The sequence below is a fragment of the Hemicordylus capensis genome, chromosome 6 (genome assembly GCF_027244095.1).
Source record: "Hemicordylus capensis ecotype Gifberg chromosome 6, rHemCap1.1.pri, whole genome shotgun sequence".
NCBI lineage: Eukaryota > Metazoa > Chordata > Lepidosauria > Squamata > Cordylidae > Hemicordylus > Hemicordylus capensis.
This window is the reverse complement of record NC_069662.1, coordinates 102,677,962-102,697,776: the sequence shown is the minus strand read 5'-3', so window position 1 is coordinate 102,697,776 and position 19,815 is coordinate 102,677,962. Positions and strand designations below refer to the sequence as shown.

Sequence of the window (19,815 nt, the reverse complement as noted above, 5' to 3'; positions counted from 1 at the left end):
TACATGGAGGTTGCCCATGCATGGGACATACTGTGGGGTTCCCACTCCAAGGATCCCCAATCGAAGAGCAGTGGAAGACTCCTTAAAAAATAGTTCCCCTTGGTGTCGAAGGGCCAGCACTCCACACCTCTGCAGCGAACGGTTCCTGCTTCCCTCCCTCTCTATCGGACTTCCTCCTCTCAGGCACAGAAGCAGCATGGAAAGGCAGGGAAGAAAACAAAACATGTGCTACAGCCTCTGGCCAAAAAAGCAAAGAGAAAGAAGCCTAAGCCCCCTGACGTGAGACTCAGTGAGCACATGCACATTCAGGTGGTTTGCCAACAGCAGCCTCCCTGCTGCTTGCCACCAGAACAGGCCTTGGGCCAGGGTACAGGCCACCTCACCACTTTACCTATTGGCACCGAGGACCCAGGAGAGCCCATTCTGCCATCTACCAACCTGGGGGAGGGGGAATCAGTAGTGCTGCACGCCCCCGTGAAGCCCAGTCAGTCAGATCCAAATGCTGCAACACCTCCTGCACCCAATAATGGGTAGGTGCCAAATGCTATACTCGACCTATATCAGCCTGCTTCTCCTGCTGTGCCTACAACTCCATTATAGAGGCCTCTGAAACATTTTGGCTACTGGGGCCGTTTCGGTGTTACGGGGGCGGCAGGGGTGTTCCTTTAAGGGCGGGGAAGGGTGCACTTACCCTTCCGGCCAATGAGGGCAACGGGTCGGCAGGGAGGTACGCTGCTGCCCCAAGGGGCTTTGATCCAACGGAGCGCCAGTGGGGGAAATGCAGTGGGAGGGGTAAATGCACCCTCCCCCCCTTAAGGGAACACCCCCGCCACCTCCAGAACGGTTCCAGGCGCATCCCTACCTTAGGGCATGGTAAGCAGGGCGACCGCCCCTGGCCCCACTCTTTTAACCCCCATTAGAATTAACTGGAAGGGGCCCCTGCACGGGCTGATTTGCCTCAGGCCCCACACCCTGCCAGGGCTCTCTAAGGACAGCCCTGATCATCTGGCCCACCTGCAGATGTATATCCTCCTTTCTGGTAGCCAGTTTGGGTGGTGGTCAACTCCCAGGGCATTCAGTCAATGTTTTTTCTAAGCTGTTCCTTGTATATATGTTGACACGTCAACTAGTTCTTCTAGCTCTTCTGTCTTAGCTCTTTACTCCTCAGTGCAGCAGTCCCAGAACTGGGGTTTTGGAACTGGGGACCTAGTTACCGAATACTAGCCCGTCTAAAGGTTTAAGCCAATCCTGTCTTTCGAAGCATGTGGTGGATATTGACCCTTTGTGTAGGATGATCTCCGGACACCTTCACGGTGAGTATCAACATCTCTTTTCACCCTGGAAAATGGGTGACTACGGGGAGACATGACACAAGTGTATAAAATTGTGCATGGAGCAGAGAGAGTGGACAGAGATAAATTTTTCTCCCTCTCATAACACTCGAACCAAGAGTCATCCCATGAAACTGAAGGCAGGAAATTTAGGACCAATGGATTTTTTTCACACAGCGCATAATTAATTTATGGAATTCTCTGTCATGGGATATGGTGATGGCCACTAGCTTGGATGGCTTTTAAAGGGGCTTGGACAAATTCATGGAGGACAGGCTACTAGTCTGGTGGCTATAGGCAACCTCCAGCCTCCGAGGAAAGATGCCCCTAAATATCAGTTGCCGTGGAGCAACAAGGTATGCCTTCACCTTTTGCCTGTGGGCAGAACACATATTGAGGCTGTTCTCACACGAAGCCTAATCCGGGCTAGGGATACCCAGCCCAGGTTAAGTTGCATGCAAGGACTGCTGGGATAGAAGCAGATCCCGGTGGTGCTTTGGCGGCAGACCTGCCAAAGAAGCCTGCCAGTTAGCTGAGGATAAGGGCACACTCGTGCCCTGAACCTGGGCTAACTGCTTGTGTGCACAGAAGCAGGCTCCCAGCCAGTGCTGGGGGATCCCCCAAATACACTGAGCACCACTGTGAGATTTCCGGGGGCCGAGACAGCCCCCAGCGCTCCGTGCTGCCTCGTCAGCAGCGGATCAGCAGCCACGGAGTACCAGTCGCCTGCGGGGGAGGTAAACTTCTTTTCCCTTCCTCCCTGCGCACCCTCCCACCCTTCTCCCTGATCATGGGAAAGGGCCCATGGTATGTTTTGCCCACATACTGACACAGCTTTTTAGGAATTCTTTCCCACCCTTTGGGTGGCACATAGGAAGCTGCCTTATACCAAGTCAGACCATTGGTCCCTCTAGCTCAGTACTGTCTACTCTCACTGGAAGCAGCTCCCCAGGGTATCAGGCAGGAGCTTTGCCAGCCCTGCCTGGAGATGGCAGGGCTTGATCCTGGGGCCTTCTGCATGCCATCAGGTGCTCTACTACTGAGCTACAACCCCATCCCCCAAAGGGAATATCTTACAGCAAACAGTGCTCACATGTTATGGTGGTAGCAAGCATGACTTGTCCCTTTAGCTAAGCAGGGTCTGTCCTGATTGCATTTGAATGGGAGACTGTGTGAGCACTGTAAGATATTCCCCTTAGGGGATGGGGCCGCTCTGGGAAAAGCATCTGAGATCCCAAGTTCCCTCTCTGGCATCTCCAAGATAGGGCTGAGAGAGACTCCTGCCTGCAACCTTGGAGAAGCCGCTGCCAGTCTGTGAAGACAATACTGAGCTAGATAGACCAATGGTCTGACTCAGTATATGGCAGCTTCCTATGTTCCCTATGTCATCACCAAAGTATTGAGTGCTTTCCCTCTTTTCAGCACTTGAATGTACAGCTCTTCAGTTTAAAAACAAAGCCAGACAGTGCACGCTCTTTCATCTCCCTTCCTTTTCTCCCCAAGGAATGGGAGGAGAAGCAGCAGGGATGGTGGTGATACTACTTTCCAGGAGCAGGAGCCACTGCTAAGAGTGGGTGGGTGAACTGTTGTATCACACAGGTAGGACTGTGAAGCCTTTTGCCCATACTTAAGGCAGGAAGCTGATCAGCTGCTGTGGAGTCCCGCTCTGAAGAGGCAAGGAGTGCAAGAGGAGCCACTTGCCTGGGGTTATCTTCCCACACCCACACCTCTATAACATCCAGGAAAACCTGAGCAAGTTCAGGTTCCTCCTGTTTTTCATATCCAAGAAGTTGCATTTGTGCCACTGCACGCATCAAAGAAAACTCTGTTGTCTGATCATGTTGCTTTTACTTGAATTTTGAGAACTTTAATCATGATGAGTTTTGTGTCTCAGTGTAGACCTCTGCACAAGCTGTAATGCAGAAAAGAATGAAACTGAGGTGGGAGGAAATGGGGGGAAAACAAAACATAATCTTGATCACTGGTGATTTTTCTCCAGTAGTGCCAGGGCATTTTCAATTTTGTCTGGATGTTGCCCAGTGTGTTTTATCTTTAGGTTACTACAGCCAGGACAGTGGTCAGTATCTGAACAAATTTTAGATGGCAAAGAAATCTGTGCTGATGAAGATAGAGCCAAAATACTTCTTCCATGAGTCTACATGAGTCAGTGTGGACTTTGGAAGAATGAAGTCACAAACGTTTTTACAAGCCAGATTAGCAAGAATGCTCTTGTGATTCTTCAGACTGTTTTCTTTAAGCCTGACTCTGCAGTTTAATGGATGTTACATACAATGCTGTTGTCTTCACAGTGAGGTGGAGGAGTATAATCATGCTTCTCCTCCCATCAGCACTCAATGCGACCTTATGCTACACCTCTGCAGCTTCCCAAAGATGAATTTGGAAGGAACAGTTTCTTGCTGTTGTCACAATGGAAGGTCAGCCAGCCGCTAATGCAGAGATTATACAACAAGCCTCTTCAAGAGCCAGTCCACCATCCTTTGTTAACCTCCTGAAAGTACACCGAGAATTGCTGGTCTGCAGCATCCGTAACACCCAGTGTTTGATTGACAACTTGATTAAGAATGAGTATTTCTCGACAGAAGATGCAGAGATTGCTGCGCAGTATCCTACACAAGCAGACAAGGTATTGGCTTCTGTTTCTACCTTCAGATTTACACCCATAGTTGGTAACCTCCTCCTGTTACTACTACTGATGAGAGATAGGGCAGGGTCATGGTTTAGAGGCTGAGGTGTGCACCAGCGGTAGTACCTGGTTCATATCTTGCTTCAGCAATGAATGTACTGGTTGACCTTAGGCAAGATGCTATTCTATCTTGATTCTTACACTATATAGTTTGGGGGGTAATGCTGACCTATTTTCAGGGTTGTTTTTCAGATTCCAGTGCTAATGTGTGTGAAATGCTATGAAACTCTCAAATGCTACATAAAGTATTATTCGTGTTCCTATCATTCCTTTGCATTTCTGACCAGTTAGCTGTTTTTTAAGGTACAAATAATATAATGGCCACTCCGTTGTATTTGCCCCTTGCTGCTATTACTGTTGCCCGCCTTTTAACTCTCTGAAGCTTAGGTGCTCCCTGAGCCTAAGGTGCTCCGGAAGCACCTTAAAAGCAGGAGGGAGGAAGTGAAGGCATAGAATACCCCAATACTTTTGTTCTTTGTGTATGCACTAGAATTAGACTGGCTCCACCATTTCTCAGGGGGCTTCTGACCCTCTCTGCTAAACAGAGCAGAAGATAGCTCTGAAATATCCTCACATAACTTCATTGAATGGGAGCTTTTTCTTGTGAAGGAAAAGGAATTCATTCATGGAGAGAGAGAGAGAGAGAGAGAGAGAGAGAGTGTGTGTGTGTGTGTGTGAGAGAGAGAGAGAGAGAGAGAGAGAGAGAGAGAGACACTGAAACCAGTACATTGGTAAAACATTCCCGTTTGAATAACCCCAACAGAAGCAATTCGTTGTATTCATCTTTGTTGACGCGGACACAGCCTGAGACATGTGTTACTGATATTACTTAGCATGCATTAATTCACACAGAGGCAGAAAGCAGGAGTGGGTGTTCATTACCCAACAGCATTACCCAACTTGTTTCCTTTTGCCAACATCCAGATACTTGGAAAGGTAGATGTTTTGTATCATTTTCCAAAATTGAGGAAGAGAACCTTTATGTTTGGGCACAACTGGCCCCAGGATGTCTTCCTCCAGCCTCAGGAGCTGATTCTTTCACAGACTGAAATGTCCCTCTTCAACTGTTTCTACAGTTAATAATTATTACTTTCTGCAGTCTCTGACTGATATACTGGATGAACCAGTTATGCAGCATTTGACATTTCAATACTCTGTTGTTGTCAATCAATATGTTTGTGTACTCAGGAATTTTTCATGGTTCAGATTCTCTTGGCTCCTAATAACTCCTGTTGTGTTTTGGATATGTATTTATACTCTTTTTAGATAGCTGCAAGCAGAACAGTGGTCAGTCATTTAAAGATGACTTCACTGAAACTCTGAATTTTTGGTGCGCTATTAGTTTAACCTCATTACGGGGTACTGTATCGGCATTTTCTGCCTTTGCTTACATTGTAGGTGTGGAAAGTGGTTGCAATATGTGCCAAGATATCCTGAGGGCCATTTCCAATGTTACTAGAATCAAATTGTATACCCCCTAAAACTGTAACTAAGGGTGCTCTTAGGCCAGACCTCGGGGCCCAAGTCTATGTGCCCACTCTGCTAGAGCGGCCCCTTGGTTTTCCCCAAGGGAAGAGAAGGTCCCTTTTATATTTTTGGAATGGCTTGGTCTAGACTTCTGAAATTTGGAAGAGAGTAGGACAGGTTATGAGGATTCTGTGCTGAAGCAGATCAGTCAAACTGTTGGCTTTTAATGATTTTTTGAATTTAAAAAAACTTCAAAATAAGTCCTATAAGTGGTTTGTTTCATGGCAGAAAATTACAGAATCTTCTGTAACTGAAGCCCCTCCTTGGACCATCATTCCATCCTCATGTGGAGGAATTGGCCCATTGCCTTCATTAAAAAAAGGGTAAACACTACCCGCCACCCCCTTTCACCACCATTTATATTTCTGGAATGGCTTGGCCTAGAGTTCTGAAGTTGGGTTCAGATATTAGACAAGTAAGCAGTCACCTTAAGTGGTGCAGTGGGGAAATGCTTGACTAACAAGCAGAAAGTTGCCGGTTTGAATCCCTGCTGGAACTATATTGGGCAACAGTGATATAGGAAGATGCTGAAAGGCATCATATCATACTATGTGGGAGGAGGCAAGTAAACCCCTCTTGTATTCTACCAAAGAAAAACCACAGGGCTCTGTGCGCGCCAGGAGTCAAAATCAACTTGACAGCACACTTTACTTTAAGCAAGATTCAGAGCAGTGATTTTTGAAGTGGATCGGTCAATCTGTTGATTTTTAATGATTGTTTTTTTAAAAAAACTTCAAAAAAGTCCTATAAGGCTTCTTTCATGGCAGAAAATTACAAAAACCTATGGAACTGAAGCCCTGCTGCCCACTTGGACCATCATTCCACCCTCATGTGAAGGAATCTGACCTTTTGCCTTCATTAAAAAGTACAACACGCCCAACCCTTTACATTTCCAGAATGGCTGGGCTTAGAGTTCTGAGACTGGGCACACATGTAAGATGGCAGGACTCTGTGTATTTGTATTTCAAATAAATTAGTCAATCCTATGGTTTTTAATGCATTTCCCCCCTATTGTAGTAAAGCTGTACAAAATATTTATCTTGATCCATAGAGTACTTCACATCAGTGTTTCATCTAAGGTGTGTGTGAGCACATGCGCTCACCTGTTTTTTGATGTCAGCTCAGTTAATTTTAGATCCCGCTCAGGTTGAATCAGGAAGACCCCACTCTGAATGCAGGTGCACACACATTGCCTAGATACTGCTGCCAGAACAAAATTCATTCTGCACACAGATGAAAAAATTAGAGAGAACACTGTTTCACATCTAATGAAAGTTGAACTAAATGATACATCTGAATGAACAAACAGTTATATTAATTAATTAATTAATTAATTACACATGCACTATGCTCAAGTTGGTTTGTGATCGAAAAGGTCTGCATGAGAATTATGAAGCAAGGGACATGTGTTGTGGTTTTAATTCCCCCCACCTTAATTTTTTACTCCTATATGTCCAAACTGGTTTTGTGTTTGAACTGTGGAGTAAGGGACACGTGTTATGTCTCAGTTGGTTTGTGAATGGTCAAGAAGCTATGTGAATCCATTGGGGCTTGTGCAGTCGTAGTCGTCGTCTTCTTTTTAAACTGTTAAATTTCTATACCGTTTTTCATTAAAACAATCTCAAGGCGGTTCACACAAAAGTTAAAACAAGACTATAAAGATTACACAATTAAAATATTAAGCTAGAATATAAAACTACAGATCTGGTTTAAAAGTTTTAAAAAACCCAAGCACAATATAACCATAAAAAATACAAAGCAGCAGCAGTAGAGACAGTCATCTAAAAACCTGGGTAAAAAGCCAAGATTTTACACGCTTTCTAAAAAGTGTGATGGAGACTGAGGAGCAAATGGCCACTGGGAGAGCATTCCAGAGTCTGGGGGCAACAACAGAGAAGGCCCTGTCCCACGTGCATGACAATTTAGCCTCCCTCATTGTTGGCACCCAGAGCAGAGCCCTCCCGGATGACCTCATCAAGCGGGCAGCAACCCTTGGGAGCAGGCAGTCCCTCGGGTATCCAGGGCCCAAACCGTTAAGGGCTTTAAAGGTCAAAACAAGCACCTTGAATTTGACTCTGAAACAAATTGGCAGCCAGTGCAGCTCTTTCAAAATGGTTGTGATGTGATCCCAGCAGGCAGCTCCAGATAAAATCCTAGCTGCTCCATTCTGCACTAGTTAGAGTTTCCGAATATTCTTCAATGGCAGCCCCACGTAGAGTGTGTTACAGTAATCCAGCCATTACATGACTAAGGCATGGGTAATTGTGGCCAAATCTGCCTTCTCGAGAAAGGGATGCATGCAGCTGGTGCACTAGTCGAAGCCGCGTAAAGGGACCCCTAGCCACTGTCTCCACCTGAGCTTCCAAAAGCAGAGACGGGTCCAGCAATACCCTCAAGCTAGACCTAGCTCTGCTCTCTTCTTCTTTTTGGCAAATGAACTCTGGCCCATATCTGTGGGTTTGTGGTGAATGATCAAGAAGATGTATGAATCCTTTGGGGATTGTGTAGTCCTTCCCCACCCCCCTTCAAATGCACTCTTGCCCAGACCTGTGGGTTTGTGGTGAAATGTATATATACAGAGATAATGCTTATTTTGCAGGGGAGCCCCATAAGCTCATTAGGTCCAAAATGACCTAACTGCACCTCTGACTCTAAAGTAATGCTTAAATATTATATATGCCATGAAAACACACTGCAGCATGCCATGATTGGTGCTGTTCCTTAGTTCTATGTTTCTGTGGTATACAGGAGTTGCGGGGGGTGGGGGTGGAAAGAGAAAGGCAGGCTTGTGTATCCTTAAATCAAAGGACTACTACTCAGACTAAGGAATCAAGCCTGAAGCAGCATTTATATAGGGTCAGCCAGGCCCCTTATGGCTCTCCAAATCACATGGCTTGATTTAATTGATCAAAATTCTCTTGCCATCGTCTGAGTGTTGCTGCAGCACAACAAAGATAAAAGCAATAACTCCCTCTGTCTGAGATGTGCCCTCATGGCACAGGGAGTCAATGACTTAGGTCTGGTTGCAGGAGGCCCTGGATACAGAGCAAGAGAGCGTGCGAGAGAGAGATTGAGAGGCACACACATGGTGTCATACAACGGGATCGAGACTAGTAGGATTAGTGCTATGGTAGCACCAAGGGGGAAATTGCTGTCATTGCTCGACAGCAGAGGTCCCCAACAGGTGGTATTCCAGGGTGTTTTCCAGATTGCACGCTACAACAGTGTCACTATGTGTCCGCTAAGTGTTCTCCCATAATGCCTGTGCTTCTGCATCACAGTCCCTGCACTTTCAGCAAGCTGCCATTCACATTTCCTATGCCTCCTTTCAGGTTTTATCTTTATGTTTCAGTGCTACAATGTTGCATACACATTGCAGGAAAATAGCTGGAGAGCTGGTCTAGGAGAGGAGAGCTGGTCTTGTGGTAGCAAGCATGACTTGTCCCCTTAGCTAAGCTTAGCTTACCTGGTTGCATATGAATGGGAGACTAGAAGTGTGAGCACTGTAATATATTCCCCTCAGGGGATGGAGCTGCTCTGGGAAGAGCAGAAGTATTCAAGTTCCCTCCCTGGCTTCTCCAAGATAGGGTTGAGAGAAGCCGCTGCCAGTCTGTGAAGACAATACTGAGCTAGATAGACCAATGGTCTGACTCCATATATGGCAGCTTCCTATGTTCCTGTTGTAGGAGGGTTTAGGAAGTTCATGCAAGCTAGAAAAGATTGCTTCCCCTGCCGGTGGCTTTGTGCTACAAATGGCTGCCACTCTTTATTTAAGTTTTCAATACAATCCTGCTAAGCCAAAGCATTTTACCACTGAAGAGCTCAGTGTCTTGAGTCAATCTGGAAAACGCCCTGATGTTGCTAAACTATGTCTCCCGTCATCCCCAGCTACAATTTATTGTGGCTGGGGAAGATGGGGATTGTAGTTCAGCAACAACTGGAGTATCACCAGTTGGGAACCCCTGCTCTACAGCAGTGATCTGAGAGTAAAATTTGAGAGTGTAATAGGGATTTAGCTTTTATACGACCTCAATATTTCTGTGACATTTTGTGTGATATCTTCACAGGTCCGTAAAATTTTGGATCTAGTCCAGAGCAAAGGAGAAGAAGTTGCAGAGTACTGCATTTATGTCCTGCAGCAAGTCGCTGATGCTTATTATGAGCTGCACCCGTGGCTGGAAGAGATTGGGTTTCACCCTTCAGAGGACATTTGCAATAAACCTGTGGAAAATACCGACCCAGGTAGGAAGTCCTGTTTTGAAAGTCTGTTTATTTTCTGTGGGAAATGTTTATTGAATACAAGATCATTGTTTGTTGCTTTAGGGTTAGTGAAAGACATTTCCTAGGAGAATTGCCAAAAGTGTACCTGTAAGCAAGCTGGATCAGACGTCCTGCATCCACATTTCTTTCTTCTTGCTCATTTATGTTGTGTATATAGTGGATTTTGGTTTGTTTGCTGTTTTGGACAGCAAATATGGGGACTTTGATGCAGCCATTAGCTACTATGATAAAATGACATACCAGCAATGAAATACGCATTGCACTGCTTCAAAGACAAACTTCAAAATGACCTCTTTAATGCGTAAAAGATATTAGAAGTACACGCTTTACGATACAACTCGCTGAACTGTGAGTTGAATCGGAAGGGACAGGCTATCTACCTGCTGCTTTCGATTTTCACTTTCTGTATTTACAGTGAGGGAAATAAGTATTTGATCCCCTGCTGATTTTGTCCGTTTGCCCTCTGACACAGAAATGACCAGGCTATAATTGGAATGGTAGGTTTATTGTAGCTGTGAGAGACAGAATAACAACAAACAAACCCTCAAAAGCCCAGTGCCCAAAAGTCAGCGATGGATTTGCATTGTAGTGAGGGAAATAAGTATTCGATCCCTTCACAAAAGATGTCTTAGTACTTGGTGGCAAAACCCTTGTTGGCAATCACAGAGGTCAGACGTTTCTTGTAGTTGACCACCAGGTTTGCACACAACCCAGGAGGGATGTTGTCCCACTCCTCTTTGCAGATCCTCTCCAAGTCAGAAAGGTTTCGAGGCTGATGTTTGGCAACCCGAACCTTCAGCTCCCTCCACAGATTTTCTATGGGATTAAGGTCTGGAGACTGGCTGGGCCACTCCAGGACCTTCATGTGCTTCTTCTTGAGCCACTCCTTTGTTGCCTTGGCTGTGTGTTTTGGGTCATTGTCATGCTGGAATACCCATCCACGACCCATTCTCAATGCCCTGGCTGAGGGAAGGAGGTGCTCACCCAAGATCTGACGGTACATGGTCCCGTCCATCGTCCCTTCGATGCGGTGAAGGTGTCCTGTCCCCTTAGCAGAAAAACACCCCCAAAGCATAATGTGTCCACCTCCATGTTTGACGGTGGGGATGGTGTTCTTGGGCTCATAGGCAGCATTCCTCCTCCTCCACACACGGCGAGTTGAGTTGATGCCAAAGAGCTCGATTTTGGTCTCATCTGACCACAACACTTTCGCCCAGTTCTCCTCTGGATCATTCAGATGTGCATTGGCAAACTGCAGACGGGCCTGTACATGTGCTGCCTTGAGCAGGGGGACCTTGCGGGCACTGCAAGATTTCAGTCCTTCACGGCATAGTGTGTTACCAATTGTTTTCTTGGTGACTATGGTTCCAGCTGCCCTGAGATCATTGACAAGTTCCCCCCGTGTAGTTCTGGGCTGCTTTGTCACCGTTCTCATGATCATTGCAACTCCACGAGGTGAGAGCTTGCATGGAGCCCCAGACCGAGGGAGATTGACAGTTATTTTGTGTTTCTTCCATTTGCGAGTTATCGTGCCAACTGTAGTCACCTTCTCACCAAGCTGCTTGGCGATAGTCTTGTAGCCCAGTCCAGCCTTGTGCAGGTCTACAACCTTGTCCCTGACATCCTTCGACAGCTCTTTGGTCTTGGGCATGGTGGTGAGTTTGGAAGCTGAGTGATTGCTTGCTTCTATGGACAGGTGTCTTTTATACAGGTACTGTAACAAGCTGGGATTAGAAGCACTCCCTTACAGAGGGTGTTCCTCATCTCAGCTCGTTACCTGCATATAGTGAAAAGACACCTGGGAGCCTGAAATCTTGCTGGTTGATAGGGGATCGAATACTTATTTCCCTCACTACAATGCAAATCCATCGCTGACCTTTGGGCACTGGGCTTTTGAGGGTTTGTTTGTTGTTGTTCTGTCTCTCACAGCTACAATAAACCTACCATTCCAATTATAGCCTGGTCATTTCTGTGTCAGAGGGCAAACGGACAAAATCAGCAGGGGATCAAATACTTATTTCCCTCAGTGTAAGTGCCTTCAGCTGGCATGCTAAATGGAGCACCGAGGGTGGTGTATTATACCAAAACGTTTGATTTTGTTTTTGCTTACATGTTTTGTGTAGAATCTGTAAATTATTTTAATATATTTTATGCAGTCAAGAGGTCATTTTGAAGTTTGTTTTTACTATGACAAAGGAATAGGAAACTTCTACTGTGTGTATGCATGGATGGGGATGTGACTGTAATCCTGTAGGAGAGCATCTGTTTTGCATGCAGAAGGTCCCAGGTTCAATCCCTGGCATCTGCAGGTTGGACTGGGGAAGACTCCTGCCTGAAACCTTGGAGAGCCACTTCCTGTCAGTGTAGACAATACAGAACTAGATGGACCAATGTCTGATTTGGTATAAGGCAGCATTCTGTGTCTGTTTGCAGAAGCTGTTACGTGTGTATGTGTATGAGCGACATACTTAATATTCTGGAAACTCCGCCAGTGTAGTGGCTAGTAGTCAGGCCACATAAGTATTTAGGGGTGTGCATGACTACAAGGATCAGATCAGGTTGGATCCAGATCCCTAGATTTTGGTTCAGGTCCTTTTGGATCCTTTAGAAGGTCAGGGTCAGTCGAAAGTCCCCATAGAAGTCTATAGGGAAAGAAATTGGATTTTTTGGAATGGCCAAAAAAAAAAAAAAAAAAGGACTTGCCCAGGAGCTCTGAAAGCTGGCACACAAATAGCTAAGGATGGTCGAACTCTGTGTATTTAATTAAAAGTGAATCTGACCATCTGTTGTTTTTAGATTATTATTTTTAAGTAACTGGAAAGTGTACTCATTGTGAAACCCAGAAGAAAAGTGATATAACATCCAAGAATCGCAGGGGAAACCCGGAAATCAGGTTTAAAAACAGGCTTTAAAACTTTGCAGAAAACAGTAATAAAAAGGCAGGCGGGGAGATAGAGAGCAGATCATCTCCCCCCCTCCCCCCCGCCGTAATCACATTAAATAAATAGCAGTTCTCCCGCTGCCATTTGAAGCTCTAGAAAGTTCCAAAGTTATCCAAACGTGGTCAGAGAATTCCTATCTGAACAAGGTTTCCCTAGGTTGGGGCCGGAGTATCCCCAGCTCCCTCCGACCTGTCCGATCCAAGTTGGACTAGGTCCGACCTCCCCGACCCAACTTTGCACGCTCCTATATATATTCACATGGAAAATTTACTCCGTCCTGTCTTGTGTGAGTACTTGTACTATAGTGATGTTCATCAAGAGGAAAAAAAAGTGTTATGAAGCCTATTTGCAAATTCCCAGTGTGTGAAGTCCCAATTAAACAAAACTGAAAGGAAGAATAGTGGATGAAAAATAACACCCAGTAATTATCCAAAACAGGTTCACTAATAAATAAAAAAGAAAGAAAGGTTTCGAGAGCTGAAGTATGGAAAAGATAATTTGCAAACCCAAAGTGTAATTCTATTAAATGATAAAAACTCACCAAATATATGATATACACATGAAAATAATAAGATATGATCAAATTGAAAGCACCCACCACTATCTCAAAATTCATGATTGGCTATCATAGAGTCCAAAAGATTATTGTCTTGATATGTTTGAATTAAGAATTCATGTTTGAATTGTATGAATGAGATGTACGTGAGAGGTATTATGTATTAAGAATTTATCGTAATAATACCCAATTTCATCTTCAGTTAGTAGATATCATCAGAAGCTTAAAGATGAATTGGGCCGAGATACAAAGTTCATCATGTCATATGCCCAAAAGGAGGACATGTTGCTTGAAGAAACTTATTCTGCCAACATAATGGAGTTGATTAATCACACCAATGAGAAACTCGGTAACGTGAATGGCTTGGAAGACCTCTTTGATGACAATGTTGGTCTAATTAATGAAGATGGAGAGACAGTCTACGTTGTCGGTGATGCAGGAATTGGAAAATCCATGTTGTTGCAAAAGATGCAAAATCTGTGGTCCAAGGATGAATTCAATGTAGGGGCCAAATTTTTTTTCCATTTCCGATGCCGAATGTTCAGTTGTTTTAACCAGAATGATACCATATGTTTGAAAGACCTCCTGTTCAAATACAACTGTTTCCCAGACCAGGACCCAGAGGAGATCTTTGATTTCATCCTGAAGTTCCCTCACACTGTCCTATTTACATTTGATGGCTTTGATGAGATACACTCTGACTTTGATCTCAACAGTGTTCCAGAGATCTGCTTGCCCAATGAATCCATGCATCCACTTGCTCTACTAGTAGGCCTTCTCAGCGGGAAACTTCTGAAGGGATCTCGGAAAGTCCTGACGGCAAGGACAGGGACAGAAGTCCATAGAAACATTGTCAGAAAGAAGGTTTATCTCCGTGGCTTTTCCAGTACTAACCTGCAAGAGTATACCAAAATGTTCTTCAAAGATACTGTGTGTCGAACCTTGGTTCTAAACCAGCTGGAAGCCAACCCAAATCTGTCCAGTTTATGCTCAGTGCCTTTATTTTGCTGGATTATCTTCAAATGCTATGACCATTTTCACACTGCACTTGACAGCCATGAGTTCCCAGACTACACTGTTACCTTAACAGATATTTTCTTGCTCATGACTGAGGTCCACTTGAACCGAACTCAAAAGACAAACTTGCTGAAGAAGAACAACAGGAGTCAAGTGGAGACATACAGGTCCAAAAAGGAGACTTTGTTTGCACTGAGTAAAATAGCACATATGGGGATGGAGAAGTCTCTCTTTGTCTTTGAGCAAGATGAAATCACTGCCAGCCTCTCTGAGCAGGATTTGCTCTTAGGTTTCCTCAGGGCAGTTCCTAACTATGGAGGCTGTGGAGACCAGTCTTCCTACGAATTTCTGCACATGACCTTGCAATCTTTTTTCACAGCTTTTTTCCTGGTTACTGAAGAGAAAGTGGGAGCAAAGGAGTTGCTAAAGTTTTTTGCTGAATGTTCTACCCCAGACACCACTCTGTCTAGTTGCTTACCAATCACCTGGTTGAAAAATCACCATCCGACAGGAGACGATCCTTTCCGGAATAATGAGCACTTTCATTTCACCAACCTCTTCCTTTGCGGCTTGCTTTCCAAGGCAAGGCAGAAACTTCTGAGGCATTTGGTGTCGCCAGCATCCATTAAGAAGAAAAGGAAGGTGCTCCTTACCTATTTCTTTGAAAGCATGAAGTCCCACCTAAAGGGCCTCAGTCGGGCAAGGCTTAAGGAATACAAGCAGATTCAGGTCATGCCCAATTTTGTTTGGATGCTGCGGTGCATCTACGAGACACAGAGTGAGAAAGTAGGCAAGGGAGTTGCCAAGGGCATGCGGGCAAACTATATCAAACTGACCTATTGCAATGCCTATTCTGCTGACTGCAGTGCTATTTCCTTTGTCATGCATCACTTCCAGAAGCGCCTGGCTCTTGACCTGGACAACAACAATATCAATGATTACGGAATAAAACAACTGTTACCTTGTTTTAGCAAGCTGGCTGTACTCAGGTGAGTTTTGGGTATTAGAACTCTAGTACCTGTTTCTAGAACTCTAGTACCTGGGGCTCTAGAACTGGCTCTAGTACCTGGGTTTCTAGAACTCTAGTACCTAGGTACCTGTTTCTCTAACCATCATTGCATAGAGTAAGTATCAGGCTTCTAAACAAGATTACACTTTAAAAATAAAAAAACCAACCTACACCAAGATAACCTGAAGTTCTGTGCCAAGAAAAGCTGGGATTTGCAGCTATAGATCTTTTCTTTTGCACCATTTATTCCTTTACTTATTTTAGAGAGGGTGAGTTAGGCAGGTCACTAAAGGCCTACCCTCTGATCATTTGACAATCTTTCTGAGCCCTCTGTAACTTTTGAGAGTTCACCAGGCAATTCCACATGTTTAAGCTTCTCCTAGCAATCTTAATCACTAGAAAATTGCCTTTTAAAAAATAATCAAAACTGAAGTTCCCATGCAGCTGCTGAATTCTGAATCCAGAGCCAAATTTCATACTTGCGTGGTGCTAGCATAGAATCACAGAATACATGAGGGCTGCTTTTTCAGAAGCTTTCCAAGGGCATGCCCACACAGGATTTTTGTTTTGGGATCCGGGTGTGTTCATTCAGAAAAATTGTTGGAAGGTGAGGATGTTAGTGTGCTTGTGGAATTGTGAACTTTTGAGTTATCCTAGATTTAATTATGTAGATTGTGTGGATTATCTTCGGAAAGGCTTTGAAAAAGAAGAAAACAAAAGCAGCTCTTTGGAAGAACCCTAAGCAATGATGCTGCAAGGAAATCTAAAGAAAATGGCTCCCATACCATTCACTGAATAGGGATGTGCACGAACTGGTTTAGAGGTCCTTTTTGCACGTGCACCGGCCACTTCCGGTCTGACACTGACCAGGGCGGCAAGAGGGTACGCTGCCTCACTGCACCAGTGATTTTGAGCACAGCGCCGGCAGGGAAACATGGCGGGGGGGGGAGGTACAAGCACCCTCCCTGCTCCTTAAAGGTTACCCACCATCACCGAACCAGCCGTCTGCCATTTCGTGCACATCCCTAGCAGTGAGCCACCTAGGTGACAGGTGTGCTTGCTCCTTCCGCAGCACTTTAAACTCTGCCATTGCGGCTTGTGAAGGCGGAGGGGGGGATCTGTGCTTCCTGAGGAGTATGTCCTCATACTCGTGCTGCTACCCCCTTTATTCCCAATGGGAGTAGCAGCTGGAGAGAAAGTACTCGCCTTGTAGGCACAGAGCCTTCCTGCCTTCGCAAGCCATGCTGGTGGGATATAAAGCTCAGGAAGATAAGAATGATTGGGCTCTTTCAGATATGTGTTAGCAAGCCATCTGTTTTTACCCATGTCTTTGTTTTATTTTAGGGTAAGCGTGAACCAGATCACAGACCAAGCTGTAAGAGTGCTTTATGAAGAGCTGTCCAAGTACAAAATTGTGACTTACTTGGGGTATGTATCAATAGTTGACAATAGCCATTGTATGAAGGGCTAATTCTCATGACCAAAGGCAATATTGTGAATGGGGTTTGGGTGTAGACTTTGGTATGTGGAAAAGCAGTCCTGTGACACCTTCAGCAAGCTGAAGTCACCAAAAAGCGTTTGAGAGGCAATTTGCAATTTCTGTCTGTGATTATTCAGAGTCTGTGATTATTCATAATGTAGTTCAGAAGTGTGTGTGTGTGTGTGTAAAATAAATGTACATAAATATTTTTATGTATACAATTTATTATCTACATTCCCAGTAACTGCTCCAAGTGATTTTGTACATGATACTTAATGCAGGTAAGATATAGTAGAAATCCCAGCTTTACCCTTCAAAATATGCTGATGATTACCTATAAAGCCCTATAAACTTTGGAAGACCTGAAGAACAATCTTCTATCATATGGACCTACCCAAACTGTATGTTCTTCAGTAATATCTTCTGAAGTTCCTCCCCCTAAAGTTATGTGACTGGGCAAATGGCTTTTTTGGTCATGACACCTCATACATTGAATGCTCTCCTCAGAGAAGGTTTTCTGACACCCACATAGCTGCACTTTCAGGATCAGGCAAAGAACTTTTTATTTGCCCAGGCATTCTAGCACATTTTGTTTTAGTTTGGTTTACAGTTTCTGCTAGATTTTGTTGTTTTGTTTGTGGCTGCTGCTTCTGCCACTTTGCATCGGTGTTATATTGAGTTTTACTGTAGCTGGCTTTTACGGTTTTGAAATGTATACTGCCCTATGAGTCTTGTGCTGAAGGGAGACTTAAAAATTACAAAATGAATACATATAAATACTCTTGAGCAGCAGCAAAGAAATGACTGGGCCCATTTGCAAGTATTCTGAAGGGGGAAACACAACACATGCACACACACGGTCACACAGACACACACACCCCTTCGTACTTGACACAGTGCTCATCTGTATTATACGCTTTTATTGGTACCTAGTTACAATGTCTCACAAAAAACACTCCTCAGGTTGCAACTGCCACTGAAGCTTTTTCTCACCATTTGTGCCCCTTCAGCAATGGAATAATGGTTCCCCTCCATTATTATTATTTTTGTCTTCAAAAAAGAGTTACTTTATTCTTTATCATCATTTTGGTCTCCAACCAGCTTCACAACTTTATTATGATTGGTTTTTATCCTATCACACACTCGCCCTGATCTAGCTGTAAGGTAAAGTTGTGCCGTCAAATCGGTGTCGACTCCTGGCGACCACAGAGCCCTGTGGTTGTCTTTGGTAGAATACAGGAGGTGTTTACCATTGCCATCTCCTGCACAGTATGAGATGAAGCCTTTCAGCATCTTCCTATATTGCTGCTGCCCAATATAGGTGGTTCCCATAGGCTGGGAAACATACCAGTGGGGATTCAAACCGGCAACCTCTGGCTTGCTAGTCAAGTCATTTCCTCGCTGCACCCTTAGGTGGCATTACACATAAACATAAATATGCAACTAGTTGCACAACAATATGAGTGGAGTTGTGTTTTGGCACATGCCTTAGCATTTGAATCTCATTCCCAGTAATGCAATTCAGACAGACTGCATCTTCATCTGGATGCACATGTGAATGCACATTCAGTTTATGCTGAGATTTCCAATCCAGAAGGTAATTAGCACTCAGAAAAACTGCTTATGTGTGTAGAAATTCTTAGCTGGATTGGGGCAGATGTGTTCTGAAAATAGTTGAGCAGATCTACTTATATAGCACCTTAAAAGTATGCTTACTAGCTTAAAAAAAAAAAAAAAAGATGAACTGACTTTGTTCCAAGCAGTATAGAATCTATTAGATCCTGTATATTTGATAGTAGCCTGATCAGTTTTATTTGTTCAAAAAGTGGCAAATATAAATGTGTCCCCTGTGGTTTTTCCCTCCCAAAAAGCTTGTATAACAACCAAATTACTGATGTTGGAGCCAAATATGTTGCAAGACTCATTGAAGAATGTCCAAGCCTCATATATGTTAAGTATGTATTTTTTTCCCCTCCCTCATTATTATGTTTCTTGGTGCAGCAGCAACAGAAGCTTGAAAAATATGGGAAATGATCATTATTTCCTTGGTTAATCCATAAATTATTATTTTTATTATTTAAAATAAATATATCCTGCTCCTCCAGGACACTAGTGCTCGGGGTGGCTCACACTATAAATAAACTAGATACAATATAAAATAGAAGAGCAATAAAAATTAAATAAGTTTTTTAAAAAAAAACCCAAGCTAAAACCACATTTTAAATTACAATTTTTAAAAGTTTTATTTTTATAAATTACAGTTTTTAAAAGCACATTTTAGTAATATGCTAAAAACTAAAAAGCAAAAAAAACCCCTACCAGATTTATTGTTGTTGTTATTTTTACATTTATATCCCGCTCTTCCTCCAAGGAGCCCAGAGCGGTGTACTACATACTTGAGTTTCTCTTTCACAACAACCCTGTGAAGTAGGTTAGGCTGAGAGAGAAGTGACTGGCCCAGAGTCACTCAGCTAGTTTCATGGCTGAATGGGGATTTGAACCAGGTCTCCCCGGTCCTAGTCCAGCACTCTAACCACTACACCACGCTGCAGCAGACAAGACATTTAAAAGCCTTTATAAAAGATACGTCTTTAATTGTTTTTTTAAAACACTGAGGGAGGGAGGGAGCAACACCCTCCCTCTTCTTGGGAGGGTGTTCCAAAGCTCAGGGGTCACTACTGAAAAGGCCCTGTCCCTATTTCCCGCCAACTGGATCTCTGTTAGTGGCGGGGCCATGAGCATGGCCTGATATGCTCATGTGAAAATGTGAACTGTAGTTTGATGCAACAGGAAACTGGTTTATTTGAAACCAAAAGTGGAAGCTTTTAATTTCCCTCTTCACATGTGAAGGAAGAGGGGAGAAGAAACACACAAGCTTGAGGCTTATAATGACTACTTCATGATACTGTAAAGTATAATACTATAAATCATGGTTTAGATGATTGTCTGAACCAAGCCTTAGTAAATT

The 19,815-nt window shown here is 44.1% G+C and overlaps 1 protein-coding gene across 6 annotated transcripts in view; it reads left to right on the top strand.

The window, feature by feature from the left end:
* Positions 1-19,815, top strand: part of NOD1 (nucleotide binding oligomerization domain containing 1) — a 52,818-nt gene that overhangs the window by 7,612 nt on the left and 25,391 nt on the right. For 2 of the 6 annotated variants that reach the window (XM_053261991.1, XM_053261990.1), the window contains exons 2-6: positions 3,641-3,975; positions 9,630-9,804; positions 13,544-15,347; positions 16,712-16,795; positions 18,719-18,802. In XM_053261991.1, coding sequence (XP_053117966.1) covers positions 3,760-3,975; positions 9,630-9,804; positions 13,544-15,347; positions 16,712-16,795; positions 18,719-18,802 — 2,363 coding nt within the window. In that variant the 5' untranslated portion in view covers positions 3,641-3,759. Of the gene's footprint in view, positions 1-2,027; positions 2,069-3,640; positions 3,976-9,629; positions 9,805-13,543; positions 15,348-16,711; positions 16,796-18,718; positions 18,803-19,815 lie in introns of those variants that run through there. The other 4 variants (XM_053261994.1, XM_053261993.1, XM_053261992.1 and 1 more) reach the window with 4 other exon arrangements.